The sequence below is a fragment of the Geotrypetes seraphini genome, chromosome 5 (genome assembly GCF_902459505.1).
Source record: "Geotrypetes seraphini chromosome 5, aGeoSer1.1, whole genome shotgun sequence".
Lineage (NCBI taxonomy): Eukaryota > Metazoa > Chordata > Amphibia > Gymnophiona > Dermophiidae > Geotrypetes > Geotrypetes seraphini.
Window position 1 is genome coordinate 48,643,555 of NC_047088.1, and position 20,969 is coordinate 48,664,523.

The 20,969-nt window shown below is 40.7% G+C and overlaps 1 protein-coding gene across 5 annotated transcripts in view; it reads left to right on the plus strand.

The window, feature by feature from the left end:
• Positions 1 to 20,969, plus strand: part of LRCH2 (leucine rich repeats and calponin homology domain containing 2) — a 198,935-nt gene that overhangs the window by 46,979 nt on the left and 130,987 nt on the right. For all 5 annotated transcript variants that reach the window (XM_033944408.1, XM_033944409.1, XM_033944410.1 and 2 more), the window contains exon 3: positions 13,883 to 14,009. In XM_033944408.1, coding sequence (XP_033800299.1) covers positions 13,883 to 14,009 — 127 coding nt within the window. The remainder of the gene's footprint in view (positions 1 to 13,882; positions 14,010 to 20,969) is intronic.

The following is a 20,969-nucleotide window of genomic DNA, read 5'->3' on the forward strand; positions in this document are numbered from 1 at the left end:
TATGAACCTCTGAAGCAAGCTTCCCTGATGGATCTCATCATCAAGATGGTGTTTTTGGTAGCGATTACCTCTGCCCGATGAGTGTTGGACCTTCAGGCTTTGTCCTGCAGAGATCCAGTTCTCAGAATTTCAGATTCAGATGTGGTTTTACACACGTTCCCATCTTTCTTACCAAAAGTGGTTTCCAGTTTTCACATCTATCTAAAAGTCCACTTTACTTAGGACTTCAGGATTGAGAGTGATCAGGTGTTGAAATTGTTGGATGTGCACAGACTCTTACTTCGGTATCTTGCTTGTCGAATCATCTGTTTGTATTGTCTGGGGCTGCTTGTAAAGGTCAACCAACCTTGGTAGCGACCATTTCAAGATGGATCCATATGGCCATTTCTTCAGCCTATATTGGAAGTAGAAAATGTCTGTCTATATCCGTAAAGGCACACTCTACTAGAAGCGTAGCTTCCTCATGAGCAGAATCTTCAGCGGTATCCTCAGATGAAATCTGCTTTGTCTTCTCTCTAAATGTTCATGAAGTTTTCCAGGGTGGACATGGTATCTGAACAGGACTCTGCATTTGGATCTTCAGTTCTGACAGGAGGCTCATCTGTCCCATCCTAAACTCGGGGGGATTGCTTTGATAGGTCCCACACATTCAGGAATGGTGTGTCTGTTGTACTTGAAGGAAAGATTAGGTTCTTACCTCGATAATCTTCTTTCTAATAGACACACACTCCATTCTTGAAGCCCTTGAAGCTTGTTTTATTCACTCATTCCCTGCTACTGTAGGGAATGTTCATTTGCAAGCTTACTGCCTGAAAGGTGCTGGGGAATACAGGCAACTTGTTTCTTGCCTTTGTCCAGCTTTGACAAGAATAGATAATGTGACTGCCACATTGAAGAAGCTAGAGAGTATTTATGAAATCTCCCTTACTTTTAGTGCAGGTGGCGCTCGAGTTAGTGACTTGTTTATTTTTTCACTTGTTATGTATTGCAAATGGTTAAGTTTTTGTTTATCTGTTATATGCTTAATGATATAATAATAATAATAATAATTTTATTTTTGTATACCACCATACCCAGGGAGTTCTAGGCGGTTCACAACAGTTAGATGAAATACAGACAATGCGGTTGAGATTGAGGAACATAACTAAAGCAATCATGAAGTCAAACTAGTTATACGTTTACAATTTAAGAGAGGGAGAAGATTAAGTACATTACATACAGAGAGTATATACAATGAATTTAAGAGAAGGAGACAGATGCATACTAGTTATACGTTTACAATTTAAGTGAGGGAAAAGATTATATATAGTACATACAGTAAGTATATACAATGCATTTAAGAGAAGATGCATACAAGCTTTAGGAGGTGGGGAGTAACAGTCTTAAAAAGAAAGGGAAGGGGTGGAGGGATTTAAGGGAGGGGTGCGTTAAGGATTTGGTTTGTTGAAGAGTTGGGTTTTGATCTGTTTTCTAAAGTTGAGATATGAAGAGGCATCTAGTACAATTTGGGCGAGCCATGATTTTAGTTTGGCTGCTTGGAAAGCGAAGGTTCTTTCGAAGAATTTTTTAAGATGACACAATTTCAGTGAGGGAAAAGCAAACAGGTTTATTCTGCGGGAGCTCTTATTATTGTAAGTCAGGTTGAAGTGTGGGTAGAGATAATCTGGTGACATACCAAATACTGTTTTGTAGCAGATGCATGAGAACTTAAATAGAACTCTGGATTCGAACGGCAGCCAGTGCAATTTGTGGTAGAAAGGGGTTATGTGTTCCCATTTCTTCAAGCCAAAGATGAGACGGACGGCGGTATTTTGGACCAACCTCAACTTCCTGGTGATTTTCTTGAAGGCGCCTAAGTATATGATGTTACAGTAATCCAGAGCGCTTAGGATAGAAGACTGTATCAGCAGACGAAAGGAGGCGTCATCAAATAATTTTTTGATTGTGCGGAGTTTCCAACGCATCGATATACATTTCTTAAATACTAGGTCAGAGTGTTTCTCTAGTGTGAGATGCTTGTCTAAAGTGACTCCTAATGTTTTTAGGGATTGTTCTATACAGTAATCTAGTCCATTTACATGTAGCGTAGTTTGTCGTTTGGGGCTGCCAAGAAAAATTTAGTTTTGTCCGAGTTTAGCTTTAATCTGAACGCCGACATCCAAAGTTCAACCTGATTTAGTATGAATGATAGAGAATTTATCAGCTCTGATGAAAAGCAAGAGAGCGGAATGACTATGGTGATGTCGTCCGCATAGATGAAGAATTTGAGCTTTATGGTCTGCAAGAGGTTTCCTAGGGAGGCAAGGTAGATGTTAAACAGGGTGGGGGACAAGGGGGAACCCTGTGGGACCCCACAGGGGTTGTCCCAACCGTAGGAGATAGTATTGTCCTTAAACACCTTATAGGTTCTATTTTTCAGAAACCCATGAAACCAATTGAGAACATGACCTGAGATCCCAATAGATGTCAAACAGTCTAGTAGAATAGCATGGTCAACCAAGTCAAATGTGCTACTCGGGTCAAGTTGCAGTATCAGAGCACATGAGCCTTGGCTGAATAGAAGATGAAGGTAATCAAACAACGAAGCTATGATTGTTTCGGTACTGTGACCTGACCGGAAGCCGGATTGGTTGTCATGTAAGATATTGTGGTTCTCCAGGTATGTGGTGAGTTTGGTGTTTACCACGCCCTCTGCTATTTTGGTTACCAGAGGGATATTGGCGATAGGTCTAAAGTTGGATGCAATGTTAGATGGTTCTTTTGCATTTTTTTAAATTGGCGTAATCATAATGTGACCTTGTTCCACTGGGAATTTCCCTGAGGATAGCAGGAAGTTTACCCAAGTCAACATCTTGACCTTAAAATTGACTGGGGCAGATTTCATGACATTTGGGGGACAGGTATCTAATCTGCAGTAGGAATTGGCAAATTTATTGTAGTATTTACTAAAAGTTTGCCAGTCAATGGTTGAGAATTTGTTCCAGTTCAGGTCGGCTCTGGAAGCATCTGAGTCTAACAGGATGGGGTAGCACCAGTGGGGCTTGGCCGGGGCAGTTAGCGAAGATCTTAATTTTTGTATTTTGGAATTGAAAAAAATCGGCCATGTTGTTTGCACTTAGAGTAGATATGAGCAGAACATACATGTTTCTCAGGGAGTGTCCCTTTATACCCCTTCCCTCTTATGTTTCCCTCTTATGGTTACTGCAGATGGGCAGACTAGATGGGCCATTTGGCCTTTATCTGCCATCATGTTTTTATGTTTCAGGGCTGACCATCTGCTTTGGTATGAACTGACTGAGGAATTAGAGGACAGCCCAGAAGGATGGGAGGTTGGGCAAAAGAATGCTATTAAAGATCCCTACAAGAATGCTCATGAAAAGGGATGGAATCTAATGTCTTATCTACTAGAAAGAAGATTATCAAAGTAAGAACCTAATCTTTCCTTCAGTTTCAGCTGGGGGTTACTTTTTAAAATTTGAGCTCTGTGTTTCTCTAGATTATACAAACTTTATATCTGGAGCTAGAGTACATTTTAGAGATTGAGCTCTCTGCCACTCTTCCTTTCCTTCAGCCTTCTCTACACTTTGATGTTTAAGGCTCGATTCTAAGAGTCAAGATTCAGCATGTAGCAACAAGTCTTTTTGATGTATAGAACTGCTTCCAATTATAACATAACTGTGGCTCAGAACTCCCTCAGGGTTCCTCCCTCACAGGGTATGAGGGTGGAAAAACCCAGTCATGAGTACTAATAAATTCTCAACTCTGTTTTTTCTTTGCATTGATGACTCCTTGGCCCTATTGAGTGCCCTGCTTTTGAATAAGAGTTACTTCTAGCTTTATGCATAGTGATTGTGAATTTCAGGTTAGTATCAAGAGTATCCATCTCCTTAGCTGCAAATTACTGCTATATTCAGTCATCATCCCATATGAGTACCTCCATAAGGTGAAGGGCTTTGCTATTCTTTCATTCTCTATTTTTTATTTTGAGTGGTTTGGGTGCTATTCTTCAGGTGCCTTTTTAAAAATTCCTTACAGCATATGAGACAGATTAGATTCTGAGTGCTGTTCACTGAAATACTCATGGGCTTCATATTTATTCCTCCTCACTCTCCCCAACCCCCTTCTCCCACTGGAAAAACTAAAAAGGTAAGCTCCTGCATTCCCCCCTCCTCATTTTCATTCACGCATTCTTTTGGACTTAAATTGCTCGGATATGCTCACTCTTCTTTTGCTGGAGATTTGTAATCCTTCAACATCAATACGAGTTGAACACTTCCTCTTAATTGGTGTAGTCAGGCATTGCTTTCTGAACCTTGGACATGTATGGGGCCTCCACTATTTCTCATGTTTCCGTAGTGAGGGGAGTAATTCAGTAGAGGATGCTGGTTAGTGCATTTGCTTCTTTTTCTATCCAGTAATCCTTCCTTTTAAATTAAGGTAGAGGGTATAACAATCCCGTTTAGTTAATAATTTAGGTTCCTTCCCCTCTTGGATGCTTCAAGGGAATATGTTCCCCTTCCTCTATCACTGAATACTAGATCTTTGATCAGCCACTGTTGCCTTCTCTTTGTTCCGGGTCTTGCCATTAATGTTTTGTGAGTTACATTTGCTATACTAGGTTTCCATCATTACCTTTACACAGTCAACCATGTGTGGTATCTGTTGAATTATGTCTTGACAATTTTCATTGCTATCAGGTACATAGGAGGATGGGGAAATACATGGAAGGACAAGAAGCTATATTTCACTGATGGGCTACATATTACTACCAAATCATACAATATATATAATACCACTTCTTCTAAACAGTACACATCAGTGTTACCAGCCCTAATAATTACAGGCTTTATATTACCAGCCTCAGAATTGGAGCCTACGCACAGTTGTTAGATCACAAACGAAAATGATCAGCGTAGTATTCAAGCTCCTGCTCCAATCATTGGCCAAATTATTTATCTATGTACTTTTTTTGAATTTGCTTTTTTTATTTTTTTTAAACCTTCACCAAATAATTTAACTATGCATTAAAAAATATAACTTTTCAACTATATCCAACGTGCACTTGTTCATGGAATTTGAAAAAAATGACCAAAAATTTATAACTTATCTCAAGCAGTCTTCGCTGTTGAAATACTGATTTGGACAATAAATGTCACATCAAATGCCTGTCTGGCATTTGATGCCTGGCAGACAGGCATTTGATGTGACATTTATTGTCCAAATCAGTATTTCAACAGCAAAGACTGCTTGAGATAAGTTATAAATTTTTGGTCAATTTTTTCAAATTCCATGAACAAGTGCACGTTGGATATAGTTGAAAAGTTATATTTTTAAATGCATAGTTAAATTATTTGGTGAAGGTTTAAAAAAAATAAAAAAAAAGCAAATTCAAAAAAAGTACATAGATAAATAATTTGGCCAATGATTGGAGCAGGAGCTTGAATACTACGCTGATCATTTTCGTTTGTGATCTAACAACTGTGCGTAGGCTCCAATTCTGAGGCTGGTAATATAAAGCCTGTAACTATTAGGGCTGGTAACACTGATGTGTACTGTTTAGAAGAAGTGATATTATATATATTGTATGATTTGGTATATCTAAACCACTTGGGCTAGTTGTTTTAGGTTGTATACTACTACATATTACTACAGCAGGAAAAAGAAACTTTGCGGAGAAATTTAGACAATAGGTTTCTAGGCATTTAAACTAGAAGGTGGGGGTGGTGTATGTATGAAAGATAGTTATAGAGACCACCCCCAACAAAAGAAAAGATGTGATAGTAGTAAAGATTGCAACATAAACAATATCAGCAACTCATTTCTTAGTATTGCAACAGAAAGTGAAACAAAACAAAAATCCATACGAAAAAGGAGATTACCGCTGAAAAATAGCTGGAAAGCGATGACCACAAATGCTCGCAGTCTAAGCAACAAAGTTCATGATCTGCAAGCCCTGATGTTACAGGCAGATCTAGATATTGTCGCTATCGCAAAGACATGGTTCAGTGAATCACATGGATGGGATGTAAACATACCAGGATATAATCTTTTTAGGAAAAGATAGAGATGCTCAAAAAGGTGGAGGAGTAGCTCTCTATGTAAAGATCAATATCCAAGCGACCGAAATGTAAGGGACCTGGGGACAGTAAGAAGCGATATGGATCGCTTTGAAAAGAGAAGATAGAACTTCTATCTACGTGGGTGTAGTCTACAGACCTCCGACTCAGTTGCAGCAAATTGATAAGGATCTGATTGTGGATATCCAAAAGTTTGGAAGGAAAGAGGAGGTTCTGCTGTTGGGAGATTTCAATCTGCCGGATGCGGACTGGAATGTTCCGTCTGCGGAATCGGAAAGAAGTAGGGAGATTGTGGATGCCTTTCAAGAGGCTCTGCTCAGACAAATGGTGACGGAACCCACAAGGGAAAAAGCGATATTGGATCTGGTCCTCACAAATGGAGAGAGTATCTCTAATGTTTGAGTGGGTGCTCACCTGGGAAGTAGGTATCATCAAACGGTTTGGTTTGATATAACGGCTAAAGTGGAGCGCGGCCGCACGATACTTAAAGTCCTAGATTTCAAACGTACAGACTTTAATGCAATGAGCTGTTAGGATGGGAGGACATAATAGAAGTGGAAAGACAGTGATCTAAACTGAAAGGAGCGATAAAAATGGCTACGGATCTTTATGTGGTATCAGGGCCACCAGTCAGAAAGCAAAGGCTGAGTGGTAGTGTATACCTCCTACATTATGTAAATGCTTGTCATACACTTAAAAGATACAGAAGTCACTTTTAAATCAGTATACTGTAAGTAAATATTACCTAAAAAGTATCTACACAATCCTTAAATCAATTCCTAATATTTCAAACATGTCCAGTGTATAAGACAATAATTTATTCTGCATGCTGTCTTTCCCTTATCTTTGCATATTGTTACTCGCTGACTGTCCAGCTCTCTTCATTGTAAACTATTGTATTTATTGCCTCATTTTTAAGATTCTGCATTTTGTATTTCTTTTATCTCTGCATATTGTATTTCTTTTATCTCTGCATATTGTAATTCGCTGACTGTCCAGCCCTCTTCAATGTAAACCGCCTAGAAGTCTCACGACTATGGCGGTATAGAAGAATAAAGTTGTTATTATTATTATTATTATGTGAAGATAATCAATAAAAACAAGAGAAAAAGGAAGCTGATATGGTTCTCCAAGCTAGTGGCGGAGAAAATAAAGGTGACAGAGTTGGCATTCGTGAAATATAAAAAAAACCCAAGAAGAGGAGTGCAGAAAGGACTACAGGGTGAAACTGAAAGAAGCCAAGAGAGAGATACGTCTGGCGAAAGCACAGGCGGAAGAACAAATGGCTAAAAATGTAAAAAAGGGAGACAAAAATGTTTTCAGATATATTAGTGAAAGGAGGAAGTTGAAAAATGGAATTGATAAACTAAAAGATGCTGGAAACCGATATGTGGAGAGTGATGAGGAAAAAGCAAATGTGCTAAACAGATACTTCTGTTCTGTGTTCACAGAAGAAAATCCTGGAGAAGGACCGAGATTGTCTGGCAAAGTTACATGAAAAAATGGAGTAGATTCTGCGCCGTTCACAGAGGAGTGTGTTTATGAGCAATTTGAAAAACTGAAGGTGGACAAAGCGATGGGACCAGACAGGATCCATCCCAGGATACTAAGGGAGCTCAGAGAGGTTCTGGCGAGTCCTATTAAAGACTTGTTCAACAAATCTCTGGAGACAGAAGTGATTCCTGGGGATTGGAGGAGAGCGGATGTGGTCCCTATTCATAAAAGTGGTCACAGGGATGAAGCAGGAAATTACAGGCCAGTGAGCCTCACTTCAGTTGGAAAAATAATGGAAGTGTTGCTGAAAGAAAGGATAGTGTATTCCTTGAATCTAATGGGTTACAGCAGGGGTGCCCACACTTTTTGGGCTTGCGAGCTACTTTTAAAATGACCAAGTCAAAATGATCTACCAACAATAAAATTTTTAAAAACACAAAGCACACTGTACGCAGAGAAAATGTTAATTATCATTTATATTCTGGTTTTTTTTTCAAAGAGATCAAGGCAGATGACTTTATGCAATGTCACTTCAGTAACAATCATACAAAAATAGACAATAGCGGGTTTTAGCGCAGGGAGCTGCGCTGAATGCCCTGCGCTGCTCTCAATGCTCATAGGCTCCCTGCGCTAAAAAACGCTATTGTGGTTTAGTAAAAGGGGGCCATAGTGCAAAATATAGACTGCAGATTTAAATTCTCAAAATGGCCACATTTTGATCACTAAATTGAAAATAAAATCATTTTTACTACCTTTGTTGTCTGGACATTATTAAAATCTTGTTGGTCTCAGGCTCTGGTTGCCTTCTGATAACTCACTTGCCAGGGTCTCCTGCCCATTTGTTGTTTTCTTCTTTCACCATGCTAACCATCCATCTTCCATCTCTGTCCAACCCTTCTGTTTCCCTTCCCGCCCCCCAAGTCTGGCATCTTTCCTTTTTTTCATCACCATCCACAGATCCGCCTGTTCTCAACTACCCTTTCATCCTTCATCTCTCCCTCCTTCCCCACCCCCCAGGGTCCACCATCTCTCCCTTTCTCTTCCCAATTACCTTCCTATCCAGTATCTCTATTCCTCCCTCCATATCATCCCTTGTTTCCAACTTCTTCCCTGTCTGTTCCTTCTCTCCCTAAATCCCATTGTCCACCATCTCTCTCCCTCTCCTCTATTTTTAAGACCCATTATTTCTTTTCCCCAAAGTCCGGCATATGTACGTCTCTTTGAACCCCTTCTCTCCCTCCCTCCATGTACTTCTACACCAGGGCCCCCAGAAAAAGAAATGTACAGGTTTCACTTTACACCCCCCTCCCCCGAAGGCCTGACCCCCCCCTTGAAGGTCTGCACATTCCCCCCCAAAGGTTGACTCCCCCCCCCGAAGGCCTGCACTACCCCTTGAAGGACTGCACCCCCTCCTCCCGAAGGCCTGCCCTCCCCACATCCATTTACCTAATTCCAGCAGAGAGCAGTCTTCAGAGAGGATCGCTGGTACTTTAGCGATCCTTGCAGGTTGCCATAGGCCTCAGGAGCTGTCTTCCCTCTGCCCCAATCCTGTCTCTGACTCAGAGGAGGGGCAGGACCAGGCAAAGGGAAGACCTGAGGCCTATGGCAACCTGCAAGAATTGCTAAAGTACCACCTGCCACCGGCTGTCTCCCATTCGTCCCCTTTGGAGATCCCCACAGGAACAAGGAAGTTAAATTAATAGAATACTTAGGCACAGGAAAACAAAGAAATGCAGAAGAGACATACCTCCAAGAACTGCCCCATGTGTCACAATGCTCATTAGTGGAACTGAATAAAAGACAAGTACAATGGATTTAGAAGGGGTGCACAGCCGGCCAGGTCCGGGCCATCCTGCCCTTCCTTTCCCCCGATCCGCGCTCGGGGCTCGCGCCTGCCTGGTCCCGCACCGACGCTCGAATGGTGCCGTCAACTCCCGCGAGTCTGGCGATACCAACAGCACCATTTGGGCGGCTGTACAGGACCAGGCAGGTGCGAGCCCCGAGCGCAGACCGGGGGAAAAGAAGGGCAGGAGGACCGGACGGCTGTGCATCCCTCCAAGTCGTGCACCCGGGGCGGGGGCGGACCGCCCCCCCCCCGGTACGCCACTGATTGGGAGGCCGATTTTGGGGGTTTTAAAATTGTATATCGGGCAGCACTAGGCCTCGGCTCTTACCTCAATCATTACAGGCGCTTCTATTTCTTGTGGTGCGCTGAGCTCCATCCCCCACCGACCCTTCACCCCGCCCTTCCAGCACTCTGATTGGCCGGCGTTCTTCAAGAGGCGGGCCAATCAGGATGGGAAAAAAAAGAAGGGAAGAAGGGAACCCGCTCTGCGATCGACTGGGGTCGCCTGAGCGAACGACCTGTCGATCGCGATCGACATGTTGGGCACCCCTGGGTTACAGGATCCGAGGCAACATGGCAACACAAACCTGATTGAATTTTTTGATTGGGTGTCCAGAGAGCTGGATCGCGGACATATGCTAGATGTAATTTACTTAAATTTCAGCAAAGCCTTTGATACAGCTCCTCATAGGAGGTTGTTGAACAAACTTGAAGGGCTGAAGTTAGGACCCAAAGTGATGAACTGGGTTAGAAACTGGCTGTCGAACAGACATCAGAGGTAGTGGTTAATGGAAGTCACTCGGAGGAAGGAAAGGTGAGTAGTGGAGTCCCTCAGGGTTCGGTGCTGTGGCCAATCCTGTTCAATATGTTTGTGAGTGACATTGCTGAAGGGTTAAAAGGAAAAGTATGCCTTTTTGCAGATGATACCAAGATTTGTAACAGAGTAGACACCGAAGAGGGAGTGGAAAATATGAAAAAGGATCTGCAAAAGTTAGAGGAATGGTCTAATGCCTGGCAACTAAAATTCAATGCAAAGAAATGCAGAGTAATGCATTTGGGGATTAATAATCGGAAGAAACCGTATATGCTGGGAGGAGAGAAGCTGATATGCACGGACAGGGAGAGGGACCTTGGGGTGATAGTCTCCGAAGATCTAAAGGCGAAAAAACAGTGTGACAAGGCAGTGGCTGCTGCCAGAAGGATGCTGGTCTATATAAAGAGAGGCGTAGCCAGTAGAAGGAAGAAGGTGTTGATGCTCCTGTACAGGTCATTGGTAAGGCCCCACTTGGAGTATTGTGTTCAGCTTTGGAGACCGTATCTGGCGAAGGACGTAAGAAGACTTGAGGCGGTCCAGAGGAGGGCGACGAAAATGATAGGAGGCTTGCGCCAGAAGACGTATGAGGAGAGACTGGAAGCCCTGAATATGTATACCCTAGATGAAAGGAGAGATAGGGGAGATATGATTCAGACGTTCAAACACTTGAAGGGTATTAACGTATAACATAATCTTTTTCAGAGAAAGGAAAATGGTAACCAAAGGACATAATTTGAGGTTGAGGGGTGGTAGATTCAAAGGCAATGTTAGGAAATTCTACTTTACGGAGAGGGTGGTGGATGCCTGGAATGCGCTCCCGAGAGAGGTGGTGGAGAGTAAAACTGTAACTGAGTTCAAAGAAGCGTGGGATGAGCACAGAGGATCTAGAATCAGAAAATAATATTAAAAATTGAACTAAGGCCAGTAATGGGCAGACATGCACAGTCTGTGTCTGTATATGGCCATTTGGTGGAAGTTGGGCTGGGGAGGGCTTCAATGGCTGGGAGGGTGTAGATTGGCTGGAGTAGGTTTTAACGGAGTAGGAACCCAAGCACAGTACCAGGTAGAGCTTTGGATTCTTGCCCAGAAATAGCTAAGAAGAAAAAATTAAAAAAATTTAAATTGAATCAGGTTGGGCAGACTGGATGGACCATTGGGTCTTTATCTGCCGTCATCTACAATGTTACTATGTTACTTCACTCACATTTCCTTTGTCTGTGGCGGTTTATGGTTTCTTAGCCAGGACTCTTTCTCTGATTACTTTTATTGCTTCTGTGGTATGCTCATCTCTGTGCAGTCAGCTGTGCTGCAGACTATGGGCATAGTTCCCTGTTCATTCCATTTTTTTGTAATGCCACATTGAGCTAAGCTTCACCTTATAGGTGCCTTCTGTATGAGGCTTTTCTTTGTCCTTACAGCCTTTTTAATATGTGACTTAGAGCTATTTGCTGTGCTTTTTCCTATCTCTTTCAGAGTAATAATCTCTCCCATTTTTTGGATTGTAGCTGTACTGTTTCATGGCTTTACTTTCACTTTATTGCCCTCAAGTTTCATCTTTGCCTCACCATTAAACAACAGTTATTACCCTCCCGGGTTTTGAAGAGTATGGCCATATTCCATCTACTGTGCTTAATCGTATACCATCATCAGTGCTTTGTAGCATAGAATCAGCTCTCGGTCATAGCACTCAAGCAGCTTCCTCTTTCGTACAGGTTGACCTTAGCTTCCCTGGATAAAATCAGGTGACACTTCTGTACAAATTCAGTTGCACTTCGTGCACAAGCTCAGATTTGCTTTGCACAGAATTTTATGGGCTTCTCTATACAGATTTGGTAGAGTTCCATTCCGTGGAATCAGTTGAGTTCCATAATAATCAGCCGGGTTTCACTGTGCTGATTTGGGCTGAGTGTCTGCGCTGAAACAACATCAGAGGAGTTTCACTGCGTTCATAGTATTGGCTAACCTTTACAAATAAGTGGGGCTTTGCCACATGTTTTCCTGTACACTTCTCTGCATAATGTCTGTTATGTTTCACTGCACAACTGCAGTTGCACTTCTGTGTATCTCCTTACAACATTGAAGATTTCACTGTGCAGATTCAACTGTATTTCTCAGCTTATTCGTTTGGCATTTTGGTGTTTATCTGCATAGTTTTCAAACTATGCTTAGCAGGGCAAATCTACACTCCTTAACTGTGTAACATAAGAACATAAGCAGTGCCTCCGCCGGGTTAGACCACAGGTCCATCCTGCCCAGCAGTCCGCTCCCGCGGCGGCCCAAAACAGGTCAAGACCTGTCTGAATCATCAGAAGGGGCTCCCTTGCCACCTTGGTTTCCCATTTAAGTTCTGCCTTCCTATCGAAGTCCTAGCCCTCCGGTCTTGCACATGCACAACCAGGTTAGTTTATACTCATTACCTGATTTACTTCCTATACTTGTGTTATATCCCAGCTCCTCCCTCAGTATCCCACGATCCCTTTATCCCTCAGGAATCCATCCAATCCCTGTTTGAATCCTTGTACCGTATTCTGCCTGATCACTTCCTCCGGTAGCGCATTCCAAGTGTCCACGACCCTCTGGGTGAAAAAAAACTTCCTTGCATTTGTTTTGAACCTGTCTCCCTTCAGTTTCTCAGAATGCCCCCTCGTATTTGCTGTCCCCTTCAGTCTGAAGAATCTGTCCCTATCCACCTTCTCTATGCCCCTCATGATCATGCAACCATTTCATTTCATGGATTCCACTGTGCTTAATTTTCTTGATGCAGCTTTATGTATCCATATAGTCACTGGGAATTCTTTCTCATTGGGCTGTTTTTTCCATACACACAGTGAGGTTTGCTTAGAATGGCAAATCAGTTTGGATTTCTCCTGTTAAATGACTGGGCTTTGCCTAGAAAGTCAACGATGATTGTCTTCAAAGATTATTTAGTATCAAAGAGGAATGGGACTTGTACACATTCAAAGTGATGTATGTGTTGTTTTCTTTATGTCATGTTTACTAGTAATAGCTGTGCTGTTTGTCATTTACTACTAGATCCTCATTATACTGCTTCTTGAGCAAAGGAATTTTAATTCTTCCTGTACCAAAATTTCCTTACATTCATATTTTTTTTTTCTATCTTCCTGTACCAAAATTTCCTTACATTCATATTTTTTTTTTCTATGTGTACTCAATTGATCCTTCTGATCCCAGCTCTACTCATTGTCACATTTGTACTAGGGATACATAATATTTAAATAGTTTAGCAGTTAAATGATTACGTTTTAACATTTTAAAACGTTTTAACATTTTAAAATTTTAACATTGTTGGCCATTTAACCATTTAAAATTTTATTGCATTGCTGTACATAACCATGGATAGACTGACTTCTGGGTTCTTTCCATGCATGCTGTGGTTTCAAAGGTTGAAGTAAGCTGGGCTGCTTTTGACCAGACTAGGTGATGTTAATGCACCTCTGAGGGGAGTCAGCTGAAGGCAGTTTCTCCTATGTTCTTCATTTAATTAATCAACCATTGTGATTTTGGCTTACAGAGTTACCTTCTTAGTTTATATCAATTCCAACTATTGATTGGTTTATGCTATCATTTTTTTCCAGGTGGTAAACATTCTTGAAGCTTTGCTTTAGCATCATATTATTTTTTTTTTTTCAGTCGAAACCTTTTATCAACATTGCCAAAATACCTGTTTGATCTCCCACTTAAAGTATTGGTTGTTAGTAATAACAAATTGGTGTCTATTCCAGAAGAGATAGGAAAGTTAAAAGACCTAATGGAGCTGGTGAGTATGATGATGATTATGCAGTATCGTGGCACGTACAATATTAACAAGAATTGCATTATTTATAGACATATCACTAAATTTGAACACAGATTTTCAGACTTGTATGTAAAATTTACTATATGTTGGTGTTCATTGTAAGGCTTCTGTTTATCCTGAGTGTAGTCCATGTATGCCTCCAACTTTTCAAAAAAGCTTGATGGCTGTCTTTGGAACTTCTGCATGAGTTTTTTAAGCTGCATATTTTGAGCCCAAACACCTGCACTGTTCTTGAGAGACACTGAGAATACTATGAATGTTTAGACACCGTACAGCTTTAACTCTGATGGTCGTGTTGTCCTGCAAGAAAATGAACAGCCTTCAGATTCAGGAGGAGCAAAGTTGGAAGATAGAAGGTAAGGATAGGATGTTGAAGAGAAAAAGAGATGGTAGGAGGAGAAGAGCTAGAGAATATTGTGTAGGGAGACAGGCTGGAAGATTGGAGATAGGTTGGGGAAGAAGACAGGTTTTAGTGTATCTTATCAGAGGAGGTACCTTTTCCCCTAAACCAGTGGTCTCAAACTCTCGGCTCACGGGCCACGTACTATTTTGAGGTTCTCGGTATGTTACCATTATTCTGGAACGTTGCCTGCCTCACTGTTGTAACTTCATGCAAGCGCTTTCCTGCATCTGTATGCAATTGTACTGTCCACTCCACCTTACAATCATGTATAGATGCAGGAAAGCGCTTGCGTGAGGTTACAGCTATGAGGCAGGCAACGTTCCAGAACGTAAGGTAACCATTGGAGGCAGTTCAGCTTGTGCATGTATACGTAATCTTTTGAACTCTCATGAAATTCAGAACCTCTCCTGGCGATGACTGCTAGACGTGAGATGGTGGTTGTGTCCGGTACTGGAGGAGGTGAAAGCTGAAGGTGGTTGCAGACGTGACCACCGGACACTTAAGGCACAAGCTGGATATTGATTCTCCCCTCTACAAAAAGCCTAGTTACATAGAAACATAGAAAATGACGGCAGAAAAGGGCCATAGCCCATCAAGTCTGCCCACTCAATTGACCCTCCTCCTTACTGTCCTCTTGGAGATCCCACTCTGATGACCCCTCCCCTTAACTCTACCCTCTTAGAGATCCAACATGTGCATCCCATTTATTCTTAAAATCTGGCATGCTGCTGGCCTCGATCACCTGTACTGGAAGCTCATTCCAATGATCAACCACTCTTTCGGTGAAGAAATATTTCCTGGTGTCGCCATGAAATTTCCCACCCCTGATTTTCAGTGGATGCCCTCTTGTGGCCGAGGGTCCTTTAAGAAAGAAAAAGTCATCTTCCACCTCGATATGACCTGTGATATATTTAAATGTCTCAATCATGTCTCCCTTCTCCCTACGTTCTTTGAGGGAGTATAGCCGCAATTTATTCTGCCTCTCCTCGTACGAAAGATCCTTGAGCCCCGAGACCATCCTTGTGGCCATTCGCTGAACCGACTCAACTCTCAGCACATCTTTACGATAATGTGGCCTCCAGAATTGTGCACAGTATTCCAGATGAGGTCTCACCAATTTTGCATGAGATAAAACTCTTTATAGTTTATAAATCTTTCTTTAATTGCTTCTGAAAAACTATCTAAACTTCACTTTCTGCATGTTGCACTGCTTTCAGCTGTGTACAGCTAAAATGATCAGAAGCAATTAAGGAGAGATTTATAAACTATAATGAGTTTTACCTCATGCAAAGTTGTCATTTCTTTAAAAAGACTTTTTTTTTTCCCTTGTGGCCCTCCAAGTACCTACAAATCCAAAATGTGGCCCTGCAAAGGGTTTGAGACCGCTTCGCTAGACCCACTATATCATTGAAAGTGGGAGAGGGTTCTTCCTTTCACAGGATGCTGGTTGTTCTGTCCAATTGCAGTCCTGGCCCTTGTGTTGAATTTTTTAAATTTTTGGACAAAGTGGCTTCTGCTTGTAAAATAATGAAGTGCATTGCTGTATCTCATTGGAAGACTTCAAATAATGAAGCTGAAAAATAGAACAATTGCAGAATATACACACTGAAGTAGAAATTATCTTTGAAAAGTTAGCTGAAATTTCATGAAATAGTACCTTTCTCGAAAGGATGAATGCATGAAGTATTTTCTTGATGAGGTGATTAAAAAACAAACAAAACCAACTTCAAAAGGAGGTAGAGTATGTGTTTTTTTGTTTGTTTATTTTTAAGCAATCTATTGTGAGTAACTGTCTGGCATGTGCACACTTTATGAACAGCTTTTTTTTATGTTTGTCATTGTTTTATAAACAACATTTGTTAGATTGTAATGGCTTTTACCAAATTATAATCAATTTTTGCTTAGCTATATGTGAAATAGGGAATATAGGGCAGTTTTGATTATCCAACATAAATGGGACTGGCCCATTTTCAGATAATTGAAAAGTCACATAATACATTGACATTTCACAGAAAATGTATATTTCAAGTGCTGCAGTGAAAGCAGGGTCTCGGTAGCAAAGCCAAATAGAGGGTAGGTGCTGTCCTTTCACTGAATCAGATGCTAGGAAAATAGAAAAAAGTCACAGCTTATCAGGTATATGGTAATATGCTGGATGGTTGGATAATCGAGACTGTACTGTATATCAAGTACAATTGAACTTGTAACTTTTCTAGAAAAGAAGAAGATGGACAGCAATCTTTCCGGCATGCCCATTTTATGGTTTTTGCTAGACCTGATTCATAAGTAGCTTTCTCCCATTTGGTATTTAAATTAAACATGTCTTTCTAATGTACTACAGTGTTCCCCTGGTCATTAGCGGTTCACTGTTCGCGGTCCTGGTCATTTGCGGATTTTCCGACCGGGCAGGAGAGGGCAGCCGGAGTGCCGGCGAGTGAAGGAAATTACTCGCAGTATGCTTCGACTGCCTCCTCCTGCACTAAAGTCGGGCCTCACCAATCAGGAGCTGCATGTCAAAGCAGCTCCTGATTGGTGAGGCCCGACTTTAGTGCAGGAAGAGGCGGTCGGAGCATACTGCGAGTTATTTCCTTCACTCACTGGTGCTTTGGCTGCCCTCTCTTGCCTCTCCGGCTACCCTCTCCTATCTCCCCCGCTAAAAAACGTATTCATGGTTTTTCAACATTCGCGGGGGTTCCAGGAACGGAACCCCTGCGAATATCGGTGGAGTAATGTAATTATTTTTTGTGTGAAATATTTTAATGATCACATTTCAGTTATTTTATTACAATGAGTGTTTTTACGATAAGGCTGTTTATATTCAGTATATTGCAATATTAAGGCAAGGGTGATATCTGATATTGTAATTTGTGGCTCCTGCACATTTTGGCAAAGACATTAGCTAACTGTAAATGTTTAAGGGTAATCTTTATTGTGGAAGATGATGTCTTTGTGAACCTTGAAGTGTATTGATTTAAATTCAAGCACAAAGAACCTTTTGAAAATGCCTGCTGCATTTGATTACTTGGTTGAGTAATAGTATTGCTCTAAGAAATCTTCAGTTGAAGTGCTTGAAAAATATATTTATGCTGTGGTAAAGTTAAAAAAACAACAAAAACCCAACAGCATTAGCACTATCGGTGAGCTTGTTAAAATTTTGTTGCCTTAACTTTCAAAGATACCAGGATTTATACTGCTTTGATTTCAGAACCAGTTAGGGATTATTGATTTCACTGCTGTAATCCAGTCTATATAGTTAATGTGTTCAGGAATATGGACATAAATTAATTTTTAAACAGTCTGCCAGTAATGTAGAAGAAATCAATAGAATTTAATTATGGAAGTTAAATTTTCCATTGACAAGCAGGCAGATTGAGTGGGCAGTGTCTCCAGGATGGAATAGTTCTGGTAAAGTTTAGAACTGAGTGGTTACTTTCAAAGCATGTGTGGCCCGCCCCACTCTCCTCAACTGCTCAATTATGGTTTGTTTTTGTGCTCTGCTAAACAGACTTAAAAACAAAGCTGTTCAAATTTATTTAATGTTTGATATACCGCATTGATAAAACATCTAAACAGTTTACATTTATATTAAAAATAATTTTGAGAGAGAAGCATGATATCAGGTTGAAAAGAGAGAGAATGGTGGAGAGGGAACTACATATTTTGATAGTAAAGGTAAGTATAGTATCTATTTCCTAAATAAAAATGAAAGAAAAGGTTAATTGTGTTTGGTTATTGATTTTCTTTTTTTAATCTTTTTATGTGTTAGTAAATGTCCAAGACCAGTAGGACAAAGACCCAGAGATCTGATACCCACTCCAAATGTTAATCTGTCTAAGCTTTGAGTATAACCAAGATGATTATATCATTGTGAACTGATGTCTTCATAAACCCAAACTTTCTGAACTGGATCTGAAATCTTTATGAAGCAGAAAAGAGGCATCTGTTTGCATGAAAATGAAAAGAGGACATCTTCAGCTAAAATTTGATCTACCTTCCTGGACTATGGCTTCGAAAGCCCAGCCACAAAGGAGCAGTGCCAAAATAGGTGCAAAACCGCTTGGAGGTTCTTACAACAAAGTGTAAACCATCTCCCAAATACTCACATAGACTAGAAGTAAAGGTTCCTTTGATACATTTTAAAGCTGCAGGACTGGTCAGGTAGGAATCTGATTGGCGGTCTGAGCTGAGATTGGGTGGGCCTGGGCAATCCAGCCCTGTTTGTAAGAGTAGTGAAATATCAGGCAAGATGTCTAAGAATAACTGTAAATCATCTCAATCATGGACATCAGACAGTTTGTATAATGCAATTCAAAATGGTTCTATTCTGAAAGAAAATGCGGACAGCAAAGCTGAATGCTGAAAAATGTTGAGATTGGTTGAAACCACAAGGGGTGAGCAGATTTTTGGTTGGGCAGCCTGTGTGAATTGCTTGAGTTGTCCTTCATGGACATGTTTCCTCCATTATTCAATATTCTTGAATATGCTAATTTTCCTCCTTTGCAAAATTCATTTCCTGCTTATTATACTCTTCAAGCAGCTTGGCAACTGTAGAGTTCCGATAGTGACGTGATTAATCTGTGATGAAAAAAGAATTTCTAGCAGCATTAACCTACTGGAGCAGATTAACCATGTGGCAGCATATTTTGATCCGATTTTGTGAGGATTTATTTTTGTGAAAAACCTAAAGAATCTCCAAGAGTTCTTTGAACAAATACAGTTCTCCCTTCACATGCTAGCCATTGATTCGACTGACTTAACTGCCGATGATGTTACTGAAGCAGCCTTGGCTTCTGCAGAATATGTTAAAGATGTCAACTTGAGCGCACCACTGGAACCTTTAAGCAATAAGCTGAAGGTTGATCCATTCACATGGTGCATAAGTTCAGAGACGATGCACATTTTCAGTCACTTTTGTTTTGATTTGCAGACTGGAGAAAAAATAGCAGATAAATGTGCATCACAGACTTTTTCTAAGTGTTTGAAAAATATTGTTATCCTTATGCATCTTGAGTTTATTGTGTACATAAAGTGCCAGGAACATGAGCCAAGTATCCAGGTGCACACTGGAACAGAGAGTTGACAATGAAATGAGAGATTATGAGAGAGAAGCAAACCCACCTCAACCTCACTTTGACCCAATGAAGTGGTGGGGTCTCCACTGCAAGATGTTTCCGTTGTTATCAGATATCACTAAATGACTCTTTGTAATTTCAGCATCTTCAGCCAAATGTGAGAGATACTTCAGCATACTTAGTACGCGGTACATAACTACATCACAGTGCAATAGCATGCATCCTGAAACATTTGAGGAATAAAAAAAGCTAATCAAATGATTTTGGAACAATGACTGGCTCAGGCAGACAGTATTATATAATAGTCTTTGTTATTTCAGTCACACGGTACACAATTTGCAGGTAGTAATACTGTGACCATTACAATTGTGATACATGTCTTTTCTGCCATTTATGAATGAATGGAAATTGCATAAAGTAATCATAAAAAGTAAATAATAAAAATAAAACAAGAAGCAAACTTGCACTATTGCTGTCACAATTAGAACTAATTTGGCAGTTAATGCAATGCTAATTAGTAAAAGGCCTGTATTTGTCAGTTATAGCCTTATCTGCTGATACTGCATCTGGAGCCAGGGAAATGCACTCTGTCATGGGTATGGATCATGAGGCAAAGGTGTGATAGGTTATGTGGGTCATGGGTCACAAAAGATGACCCACTGTCAGCTCTGCAGGGAATTCAGAGCATAGATTGTGAGCATATCAAGTCAATGCAGGTTATAATTCATTAAAAATTTATACGAGTATAACATATAAACTAAATAACTGGAAAAGAAATCTAGTCAGGAAAGGATCAGTCCAAATCCAAGCATATCTTTTGTAGGTCCACCAAGTCCAATATCTGAGCTTCAGTTTTATTACTACTTCTAATCATTTACCGTATATAGCTTCTAGATATACACAGTGCAATCATTTCTATAGTTTCTAGATATACACAGTGCTATATAGTAAAACATTCAAGAGATACATAGGGGTTAAGGAGTTTTCCAGGCATTAACTCATAACCCCCATTTACAAGCAAATGGGGGTTATGAGTTAATAGCAAGCAGCTGCCTATTCAGCCTCAAAAGGCCTCAACTCCAGTTCTGCTTATGGTAATAGAAGAATCATCTTGGTTTGTTTTCCTGCCCCCTTCCAGAACAACCTCATTCATTCTGCAGTTATGTTAAATGAATTCATGTGTGGCAGATCCAACTTACCTGTTTATTAAAAATAAATGACAACAAAAAGGATGTGAAGTATAAGGTTTACTTGGTTTTAAAGAATTCCAGCATGTATTTACCACATGTCATTCTTGGAATGAGCCACACTATTGTGTTGGTGTGAACCCAACTTCTCCATAGGTGTCCTGTTTTGCACTATTGAAATGTAAGTCAATTTTAACAGATCCTCCACATTGGGTACGAATCCCACTGAGATTCCAAACATACTCAAGGAACCTGGTTG